This window comes from Ochotona curzoniae, unplaced genomic scaffold, assembly GCF_017591425.1.
Source record: "Ochotona curzoniae isolate NIBS_2020 unplaced genomic scaffold, NIBS_Ocur_1.0 contig_1274, whole genome shotgun sequence".
Classification (NCBI taxonomy): domain Eukaryota; kingdom Metazoa; phylum Chordata; class Mammalia; order Lagomorpha; family Ochotonidae; genus Ochotona; species Ochotona curzoniae.
Window position 1 is genome coordinate 4,957,468 of NW_024465023.1, and position 10,634 is coordinate 4,968,101.

At 53.0% G+C, this 10,634-nt stretch overlaps 1 protein-coding gene across 2 annotated transcripts; it reads left to right on the forward strand.

The window, feature by feature from the left end:
* The first annotated feature begins 450 nt into the window (after nucleotides 1-450).
* FAM104B (family with sequence similarity 104 member B) lies at nucleotides 451-10,634 on the forward strand. 2 transcript variants are annotated; one of them, XM_041001396.1, is made up of 3 exons: nucleotides 451-543; nucleotides 8,689-8,782; nucleotides 10,327-10,634. In XM_041001396.1, exons 1-3 carry the CDS (start codon nucleotides 527-529, stop codon nucleotides 10,552-10,554), a joined length of 339 nt encoding a protein of 112 aa, XP_040857330.1. In that variant the 5' UTR covers nucleotides 451-526; the 3' UTR covers nucleotides 10,555-10,634. The 2 variants fall into 2 exon arrangements, with proteins under 2 accessions (XP_040857330.1, XP_040857338.1); XM_041001404.1 differs by having other exon boundaries at nucleotides 519-603.

Consider the following 10,634-nt stretch of genomic DNA (forward strand, 5'->3'; position numbering starts at 1 on the left):
AGCATAGCCACAAAGCCTCCATACCCAGAACAGGAAATGCTCTCTTCCAGTTCGTATCAGAATTTTATTTTGGGTGAATGGGGCTTATTTTCCTGCTTTAACAAGGAGTTTGACATGCCAATCTTCCAGACATAAAAAGAAGATTGGAGAGAGGCTGCATCATAAAACTGAGGAGGTTGGGGCCATCTTCAGAATTACCAAACACAGAGGAGTGATTCCTAAGCAGATAGGTAGGGAGAGTGTCTGAATAGCTTGGGGATGTTGCAAGAGTTAGAATGTAAACACTGCAATCTCATTATTGGGAGTGGACTTGGGGATGAAGATGCAATGCGAACAATGGTGAGGAAGTCATTTCTGGGAGGCAGTCTGCTCTGGTGTCCTGTTGACAGTCCAGTGAAGCAGCTCCCATGTCATAATCATAGTTGGCATGGCAACCGTGATTGCCTAGCAGAACACCAGAGCAGTCAGTCTCTCTGTGCACTCTCCATTTGCCAACAGTAGGCACTGAGTGCCACACGTGTTTGAAATGCTGTCATCTGGAAGGTGCTAAATCACTTAGCCTGTAATTGACTTTTCAGTGAATGAAGAAATGACTCTAATTAGGTAGACTTAGGGAATTTAGCTATGGAACTCTTCCTAGTTTTATTGTTCTAAAGATTTTTTTTTTGGATGACAGAGTTACAGAGAATCAGACAGCCAGAGAGAGACTAAGGGGGGGGGGGGAAGGGGAAGAAAATGGAGGGAGAGATTGAGAGAAGGGGGAAGGAGAGGTGGAGAAGAAGAAAGAGGGGTAAGGGAAGAGAGATAGAAGAAGAAGGTGTGAGGGAAAGGGAAGGAAAGTATGATGGAACAGGGAGGGAGAGGGAGAAAACAAAATGGAGGAAGGAAGGAAAGGGAGAGAGAGGGAAGGTGAGGGAGTAGGAAGAGGAGGGGAGTGAGAGGAGCAGAGGAAAGAGAAAGAGACAAAGGGAGCGAGAAAGGAAAAGGGGAGGGTGAAATAGGGAGGTAAAACATGGGTGGGAAGGGAGGAGGGAGAGACCAGAAAAGAGAGAGGTAAGGAAGGGGGAAGGGAGAGGAGAATTCACTAGAGAGGGAAAAGGAGGAAGTATAGAGGAAGGAGCAGGAGAGAGGTGAAAGAGTGAGTGGGGAGAAGGGAAAGGGAGGCAGAATGGAAGGGAGATTATGAGGAAAGGGGAGGGAAGGAGGAGGAAGAAAGGGAGGTAAGGGCAAGGGGGCAGGGAAACAGTGAGAGTAAAGAGGAGGGAGAGAAGGAGGCTAATGGGAGAGAGTGAGAAGGAAAGATGAAAGGAGAGAGGGAAAGGGTAGGAGGAGGAAGGGTGGTAATGGAGGAGGGAGAGTGTGGGAGGGAGGGGTGAGGGAGAGTGTGGGAGGGAAGGGAGGAAGGAGCATGGGGAAGGAGCCAAAGTGTAGAAGGGAGGGGAGGAGGTGGCATGTGAGAGAAGGGAGGAGGTGCATGTGAGAGAAGGGAGGAGGGAAGGCATGGAAGGGCAAGGAGGAGGGAGCAGGTGGGAGGGGAGGATGGAGAGTGTGGGAGGGAAGGGAGGAATGAGCATGGGGGAGGAGCCAGAGTATATGAGGAAGAGGAGGAGGTGGCATGTGAGAGAAGGGAGGAGGGGCATGTGAGAGAAGGGAGGAGGGGCATGTGAGAGAAGGGAGGAGGGGCATGTGAGAGAAGGGAGGAGGGAAAGCCTGAAGGGCAAGGAGGAGGGAGCAGGTGGGAGGTTAGGGAGGAGGGAGCAGGTGGGAGGGGAGGATGGAGAGTGTGGGAGGGAGGGGAGGATGCAGAGTGTGGGAGGGAAGTGATGAAGGAGTATGTGGGTGGAGGAGCCAGAGTGTAGGAGGGAAGGGAGAAGGTAAATAGTGGGAAGGAAGGGAGGAGGTGGCATGTGAGAAAAGGGAGGAAGGAAAGTCTGGAAGGGGAAGGAGGAGGGAGCAGGTGATGGGTTAGGAGGAGGGAGCAGGTGGGAAGCTAGGGAGGATGGAGAGTGTGGGAAGGAAGGGAGGAATAAGCATGGGGGAGGAGCCAGAGTATATGAGTAAGAGGTGGATGTAGAGTGGGAAGGAAGGGAGGAGGGGGCATGTGACAGAAGGGATGAGGGGCATGTGAGGAAACTGAGGAGGGAAAGCATGGAAGGGGAAGGAGGAGGGAGCAGGAGGGAGGTTGGGGAGGAGGGAGCATGTGGGAGGGGAGGATGGAAAGTGTGGGAGGGAAGGGAGGAATGAGCATGGGGGAGGAGCCAGAGTTTAGGAGGAAGAGTAGGAGGTAGATAGTGGGAAGGAAGTGATGAGGTAGCATGTGAGAAAAGGGAGGAGGGAAAGCCTGGAAGGGGGAGGAGGGAGCATGTGGGAGGTTAAGGAGGAGGGAGCAGGTGGGAGGGGAGGATGCAGAGTGTGGGAGAGAAGTGATGAAGGAGTATGTGGGTGAAGGAACCAGAGTGTAGGAGGGAAGGGAGGAGGCAAATAGTGGGAAGGAAGGGAGGAGGTGGCATGTGAGAAAAGGGAGGGCAGAAAGCCTGGAAGGGGAAGGAGGAGGGAGCAGGTGACGGGTTAGGGAGGAGGGAGCAGCTGGGAAGCTAGGGAGGATGGAGAGTGTGGGAGGGAAGGGAGAAAGGAGCGGGGGGGTGGGGAAGGTAGATAGTGGGAAGGAAGGGATGAGGGGCATGTGAGAGAAGGGAGGAGGGAAAGCCTGGAAGGGGAAGGAGGAGGGAGCAGGTGGAGGGAAGGAGGGAGAGTGTGGGATGGAAGTGTGGAAGGGCATGTATGAGGAAAGGTATGAGGGACAGGGTGGGGGAGATGGGATAATAGAAACTAGGGGCAAAGGGAGGAAAGTGACTGGGAGGAACAGGAGGATAGAGACACAAAGAAAGGACAGGAGGGACTGGGAATGCAAGCAATCAGCAAACAGGAGGAAGAAAGTGTGGAAGGGGAAGGAGAGAGAGAGAAAAGCGGGAGTGAGAAAGATGGAGAGGAAGGCAAATAAGGGAGGGAACTAGGACAGAAAAGGGAAGGAGCGAGAAAGAAGGAAAGAGAGGGAGGAAGGGGTGTGAGGCAGGAAGGAGAGAGAGAGAGGAAGGGGAGAGAGGGAGAAAGGGAAGAGAGGGAGAAAGGGGAGAGAGAAAGGAAGAGAAGAGGGAGGAAGGGGAGAGAGGGAGGAAGGGAAGAGAGGGAAGAAGGGGAGAGAGGGAGGAAGGGGAGAGAGGAAGGGGAGAGAGGGAGGGAAGGGGGAGAGAGGGAGGGTAGAGGAGAGAGGGAGGAAGGAGAGTGGCAGGAAGGGGAGAGTGGCAAGAAGGGTAGAGGGAGGAATGGGAGAGAGGGAGGAAGGGGAGAGAGTGAGGAAGGGGAAAGAGGAAGTGGAGAGAGGGAGGAAGGGGAAAGAGGGAGGAAGGGGAGAGATGGTGGAAGGGGAGAGAGTGAGGAAGGAGAGAGAACAACGGAAGGGGAGAGAGGGAGGAAATGGAGAGAGGAAGTGGAGAGAGGGAGGAAGGGGAGAGAGGGAGAAAGGGGAGAGAGAAAGGAAGAGAAGAGGGAGGAAGGGGAGAGAGGGAGGAAGAGAAGAGGGAGGAAGGGGAGAGAGGGAGGAAGGGAAGAGAGGGAGGAAGGGGAGAGAGGGAGGAAGGGGAGAGAAGAACGGAAGTGGAGAGAGGGAGGAAGGGGAGAGAGGGAGGGAAGGGGGAGAGAGGGAGGGTAGAGGAGAGAGGGAGGAAGGAGAGTGGCAGGAAGGGGAGAGTGGCAAGAAGGGGAGAGGGAGGAAGGGGAGAGGGGGAGGAAGGGGAGAGAGTGAGGAAGGGGAAAGAGGAAGTGGAGAGAGGGAGGAAGGGGAAAGAGGGAGGAAGTGGAGAGAGGGAGGAAGGGGAAGAGGGAGGAAGGGGAAAGAAGGAGGAAGGGGAAGAGAGGGAGGAAGGGGAGAGAGGGGGAAGGGAGAGAAGAACGGAAGGGGAGAGTGGCAGGAAGAGGAAAGAGGGAGGAAGGCGAGAAAGGAAGAAAGGGAGGAGAGAGAGGAAGAGGAGAGATGGAGGAAGAGGAAAGAGGAGAGAGGGAGGAAGGGGAGAGAAGAACGGAAGGGGAGAGAGGGAGGTAGGGGAGAGAAGAACGGAAGGGGAGAAAGGAAGGAAGGGGAGAGAGGGAGGTGGGGGAGAGATGGAGGAAGGGCAGTTAGGGAGGAAGGGGTGAGAGGGAGGAAGGGGAAGAGGGAGGAAGGGGAGAGAGGGAGGAAGGGGAGAGATGGAGGAAGGGGAGATGGAGGAAGGGGAAGAGGGAGGAAGGGGAGAGAAGAACGGAAGGGGAGAGAGGAAGGAAGGGGAGAGGGGGGGGGGGGGGAGAGATGGAGGAAGGGCAGTTAGGGAGGAAGGGGAGAGCGATGAAGGGGAGAGAGGGAGGAAGGGGAAGAGGGAGGAAGGGGAGAGAGGGAGCAAGGGGAGATGGAGGAAGGGGAAGAGGGAGGAAGGGGAGAGAAGAACGGAAGGGGAGAGTCGCAGGAAGAGGAAAGAGGGAGGAAGGGGAGAAAGAAGAAAGGGAAGAGAGAGAGGAAGAGGAGAGATGGAGGAAGAGGAGAGACGGAGGAAGGGGAGAGAGGGAGGAAGGGGAGAGAGGGAGGAAGGGGAGAGAAGGAGGAAGGGGAAAGAGGGAGGAAGGGGAGAGAGGGAGGAAGGGGAGAGAGGGAGGAAGGGGAGAGAGGGAGGAAGGGGAAAGAGGGAGGAAGGGGAGAGAGGGAGGGAAGTGGGAGAGAAGGAGGAAGGGGAGAGAGGGAGGAAGGGGAGAGAGGGAGGAAGGGGAGAGAAGGAGGAAGGGGAGAGAGGGAGGAAGGGGAGAGAGGGAGGGAAGTGGGAGAGAAGGAGGAAGGGGAGAGTGGCAGGAAGAGGAAAGAGGGAGGAAGGGGAGAAAGGAAGAAAGGGAAGAGAGGAAGGAAGGGGAGAGAGGGTGGTGGGGGAGAGAGGGAGGAAGGGCAGTTAGGGAGGAAGTGGAGAGAGGGAGGAAGGGGAAAGAGGGAGGAAGGGGAGAGAGGGAGGAAGGGGAGAGAGGGAGGAAGGGGAAAGAGGGAGGAAGGGGAGAGAGGGAGGAAGGGGAGAGAGGGAGGAAGGGGAAAGAGGGAGGAAGGGGAGAGAGGGAGGAAGTGGAGAGAGGGAGGAAGGGGAAGAGGGAGGAAGGAGAGAGAGGGAGGAAGTGGAGAGAGGGAGGAAGGGGAGAGAGGGAGGGAAGTGGGAGAGAAGGAGGAAGGGGAGAGTGGCAGGAATAGGAAAGAGGGAGGAAGGGGAGAAAGGAAGAAAGGGAAGAGAGGAAGGAAGGGGAGAGAGGGTGGTGGGGGAGAGAGGGAGGAAGGGCAGTTAGGGAGGAAGGGGAGAGAGGGAGGAAGGGGAAAGAGGAAGGAACGGGGGGTTAGGGAGGAAGGGGAGAGAGGGAGGAAGGGGAGAGAGGGAGGAAGGGGAGAGAGGGAGGAAGGGGAGAGGGAGGAAGGGGAGAGAGGGAGGAAGGGGAGAGAGGGAGGAAGGGGAAGGAGGAAGGAAGTGGAGAGAGGGAGGAAGGGGAGAGAGGGAGGAAGGGGAAGGAGGAAAAGTGGAGAGAGGGAGGGAAGGGGAGAGTGACAGGAAAAGGGGAGCGACGGAAAGGGAGAGAGGGAGGAAGGGATGGGAAGGTGGAGGGAGAGTTTGACACAAGGGGATAGAGAACAAAGGAGTGTGTGGTAAAAAGGTACATAGAGAGAGACAAGGAGAGGTGGAATGACAAACACTGCAGGATGGAGGGAAGTGGGAGGGAAGGTGGGGGGTGGAGAGGAAGAAATTGAGAGACAAAGAGGAAGAGAGAGGGGGAAGGGTACAGAGAGAAAAGGAGAAAGAGAGAAGGGGGAGAAAAACATGAGGGAAAGTGGAGGAAGAGTGTGAGAAAGGGGAGAGGGAACTAAGGGAGTGAGTGGGAAGCAGAGACAGAGAGTGGGAGGCAGGAGGGAGAGAGAGAGGGAAGTGTGAGGGAAAAGGAGGGAGAGTAAGGAAGGGAGAGGGCAGGGGAGAAACAGGAGTAGCAGGGAAGCAAGGAGGAAGAGAGAGGGAAGGGGAGTGAAAGAGGAAGAGAAATGGGAGGAAGTGTGAGGTTAGGAAGAAGTAAGAGGGAGGGAAGGTGCAGTGAGAGTATGGGAGTGAAGGCAGGAGGGAATGAGAGACAGGAAGAGGGCAGGAAGGAGGACAGAAAGGGAGAGGGGAGGGAGAGGATGGAAAGGGGCAGGGAAGGATGGAATGGGGAGGGAGAGAAGGGGGAGGGAGAGGCAGGGAAGAGGGAAGGGGAGGGGAGAAAGATAATAGGAGGAAGACAGGGAGGAGGGAGGAGGGAGAGAGAAGACTGGGGATCAGGATGGGAAAGAAAAGAGGGCAGTAAGGAAGAGGCAGGGAAGAGGGAAAGAGTGAGGGGCAAGGGTGAGGGACAAGAAGAGGAGGGAGCTAGGGAAGGAGCAAAGGGCAGGGAGAGTGTGGGAGGGAGGATGGGGGAAGAGAGACAAAGAGGGAGGGAGAGAAGGGGAACAGAGAAGGAAAAGGGAGGGAGAGATTGAGCAAAGGGGGAGGGAGACAGAAGGGGAGGGAGGACATGGAGGGAGAGAATGAGGACTGGAGGGAAAGAGTGTGGAAGGAAAGCAGGCAATAAGGGAGATGCAGGGTCAAGGGGAGGAGTGAGAGGGAGGGCGGAGGAGAGGCAAGAGGAGGAAGAGAGGCATGGAAGTAGAGAGCATGGGAGAGAAGGGAGGAGGGAGAGACACAGAGGGAGGAGGAGAAGGGGGACAGAGACGGCAGAGGGAGGAAAGATTGAGGAAAGAGGGAGGGAGTGACAAAAAGACAGAGGAAGTGAGAAGGTAGGAGAGGGAGAGGGGAGTAAGAAGGAAGGAAATAAGGAGAGAGGCAAAGGTGAGGGGAGATGGGGAGGGGATGGGGAAGGGAGATGTAGGAGGGAAAGAAGAGGGAGAGTGTGTGAGGGAAAGGGGAGAGCAGAGGGAGGGAGAAGGGAGGAGGGAGAGAGGGAAGGGGAGGGAGAGAATGAGGAAAGGGTAATTGAGAGAGGGAAAAGGAGAATATGCAGGCAAAAGAGGGAGAGGGACTGGGGAGGGAAGAGGGAGACAGGAAATGGGGAGGGAAGAGGGAGAAGGATAAATGAGGAGGAAATCGGGGAGGGAAAGTGTGCGTGAAGGGGAGAGAGGAAGAGATTGAGGTGGAATGAGATAGGGAAAGAGGGAGAAGGAAGGGGAGGGAAGGGAGAGGGAGAGTTTGATGAAAGCAGAGGGAGGTGGAAATGATGGGAGAGGGGAGATGGAGGGGGGAGGGGAGAAATGGAGGGAGTGAGGGAGAGGTAACAGTGATTGAGAGGGAAGGAAGAAAGGAAAGAGGGAGAGAAGAGTGGGAGTGTTAGGGAAGGGAGGAGGAAGGGAGAGAGACAAAGAGGCAGAAGAGGACAGAGAGGGAAGGGGAGGGAGAGAATGAGGAAAGAGGGAGGGATGGAGAGAGGGGGAGGGAAAGAGAGAGGGGGAGGAAGGAGAGTGAGGGGAGGAGCGAAGTAAGGGGGAGGCAGGGAAGAGGGAAGGAGAGGGAGAGACAAAGTGGGGGGAAGGGGAACAGAGCAGCAATAGTGAGGGCGGAAGCATGAGGAGAGAGGGAGGGAGAGAGGACTGGAAGGGAGTAAAAGAACTATGGAAGGGCCAGGGGAGGAGTGGAGGGTGAGAGAGAGAAGGAGAAAAGTGGGAAGGGAGAGAGGGAAGGGGAGTGAAAGAATCCAAGGAAGTGAGGGAAGGAGCGGAGGGGAAGAAAAGAGGGCAGTGAGGGAGAAATAGGGAGGAGGGAAAGAGTGAGAGACAAGGGGAAGGAGAGGGAAGAGGAGAAGGATGGGTAAGAAAGGGGAGGGAGAATGTGGGAGGTTAGAGAGGGGGAGAGACAAAGTGGAAATGGGGACACTGAGAGAGGGAGTAGGGAGGGAGAGAATGAGCGAAGGGGAGGGGGAGAGACAAGGGGAGGGCAGGGAGAGAATAAAGAAAGGGGAGGGAGGGAGGGAAAGAAAAGTGGGCAGGAGAGAGAGGGAAGAGGGGAGGAGGAGACGGAGGAAAAGAAGGAAGAGAGGGAGAGAAGGAGGAAACAAGACAGGAAGGAAGAGAGGGAGAGAAGGAGGAAGGGAAGGATTTTCCATCTGCTGCTGTACTGCCCACGCGGTGCAGTGGCTGGGGCTGTACTAGACCAAACAGGAGCCTACTCAGGGCTACCCAGGGATGTCAGGGCCCAAGCACTAAGGTCATCTAGCTGCTTTCCTAGGCACATGACAAGGGAGCTGGGCTGGAGTTAGAGGAGCTGGGATTTGAATTGGTGCTTGTACAGACTGCATGTCATAGGTGGCAGTTTTACCAGCTGCACCCTTTGTTTCATTTCCAAACTTTAAGTGAAATTACGAAGCTGAGTTTGGGGAATTATGCTTCAGTCTGACTGTAGAGTTCCTGCATTTTCGTTTTTCTCTTAGAGCTTGATGTGCTGAGCTGTTGAACTTGAAATTCTTGCTGAAGTTGACCATGATTTATGAGAATATTTGAATTATCATAAGGAAAAAAACAGAAGGAAAAGATAAGCTTACGATGTAATGGCGTACAACTTGTACGCCCAAAAGATTGCTTAATGGGTGACATGTTTCCCTGTATCTGCAATTTGTTTACAGGAAGAAAAGAAATGCCAATAGAGAGGATGGACAGCACTCCTACTGCAAAAGGAGTAAGATAAACCCGGACATCCAGGATTCTAAAGACACAGAGGTAGGAAGTAGGGTCAAATAAGCTCTATTTCATGCATTGCCAATCTTGAATAGTCCAATTGGTGATGGGCAGTGAAAAAGATTTCTATATTTTGAATATTGTGTTCATATCAAGAGAGCAGATTTTATGTATATCAAAGATATGCAACATCACTACTTGGGGACACTGGAGGGTCTAGTGTTTCAGAAAACTCAGGACTGAGAAAATTGTTGGACTTCTCTATGATCTGGCCTTTGCGTTAAGGTCTTACGCCTGTTTGATTCCTGTTGCTGGAGATCTCACATCAAACTTTACTTGGCCACTCCTCTCTCTTCCTTGCATGGTTGTTTCAGTAACTACGATGTTACTGATGCTATAAAGGTGAGCATGGGCTATTCTGATAGCTGTGGTCAGAGTAGCTCCAAATGACCATCACAAGTCTTGGTTTAAAGTCTTGTTAGGTTAGGTTTGGAAACAAAGGCCTTCTAAGAAATGTGGTAACAACACTGTGAATGCAGATAAAAGGGCCCTTGCCATCAACTAATCCTTTGAGGATGCTGACTTTGCAAAGGCAGGTACTTGCAAAACACAGATGTTTTCAGGGGACACTCCAACTTGGCAAAGACCCCGATTCATAGTCATAATCTTTTAAAAATTACTTTACTCACATGAAGTGAACAAATATCATGCAATTCACAGTACTATTTTAAATGGGCCTATTAATGCTTCCACCCCCACGCAACCTCCTTCCCATGTTCCCCATTGACACTCTTCCTTCATGAGTAATACCCAGAGTACCCACTACGTCATTTCTTGGAGTAAGATCAACATTTTAGGAATTACTTTTGACCGCCTTTGTCAATGCTCTTGAGAAAAGAATCTTAAGCACAGACACTCTCCCAAAATCAGTAATGTAAAGGAGCTGTGACTACTCCTCATCCAAAACTGACACTCACGTGTCAGTGTGACACTCACCAAAGACTTGTCAGATGCCTCTCAAGCTACGTGTGGACTTTTGAATTGGAACTAGAAGGCCGCATATATTCACTGTCAAGATTCACGCACGAAATTATCATGCATTTGTATATGCGTGCATATGCATGCCTGTGGAAGTAAAGGTGTGCATAAAGAATTAATATACTGTATTTCAACTTGTCAGCACAGCCTACCTCATTGCATGGTGATTATTTCTATCACCCTGTGGTATTGTTGGGGCTGCCAATTCTCTTACATTGATTATTGCAAGAAGCAGTATGTCTAGCATAGAGAATATGTGCAGGGAATTGGAAATAGGAGGTCTGTGCTTGATTTCTCCCTCTATCACATCCAAGCCAGGCGACTTTGGGCAAGTCAGGAATCTCTTTCCACATTTGCAAAATGAAGGCTCTGATTTCCCCCTTTAATTTGCACAGTTGCTGTGGTGACAGAATGAGCTATGTAGAGTGTTTGTGCTTGGTTCACCAGGAAGCCTGGTCTAGAGTGGGACTCCAGTATTTCCCAGGAGCACTAGGAAAAAGTGTTGTAGAAGTGTTGTCATGATCCTACGGCAGTCTTTCTCTTTGCAGTCCTCGAGCAGCCATAATGAAAGGAGCAGTGACCCCAACATCCCAGAGACTTCCAGTGAAGCGAGAAACATCTCAAACTGGACCATCACTGAAGCCAACCCGCAGCTCCCTCAGTCCTCAATGGATGAGCCTACCCTAAGCCAAGACTATTACTCCCACATCAACCAAATCTTAAGGGAGGCTCACTTTAACAGTATGCAGCTGCGAGGGCAGTGTCCAAACAAATGAACCTGCACCTTCTTCAAGCCTGAAATGTGCTTACGAGAGCAGCTGCATTCAAAATAAAATCTGGGCATTTGCAGTCTAAA

Excerpts from the sequence above, each read along its gene's own strand:
- FAM104B (XM_041001396.1), top strand. Across the intron at positions 8,783-10,326 it reads AGGATTCTAAAGACACAGAG|TCCTCGAGCAGCCATAATGA; the intron begins GTAGGAAGTAGG and ends TTCTCTTTGCAG.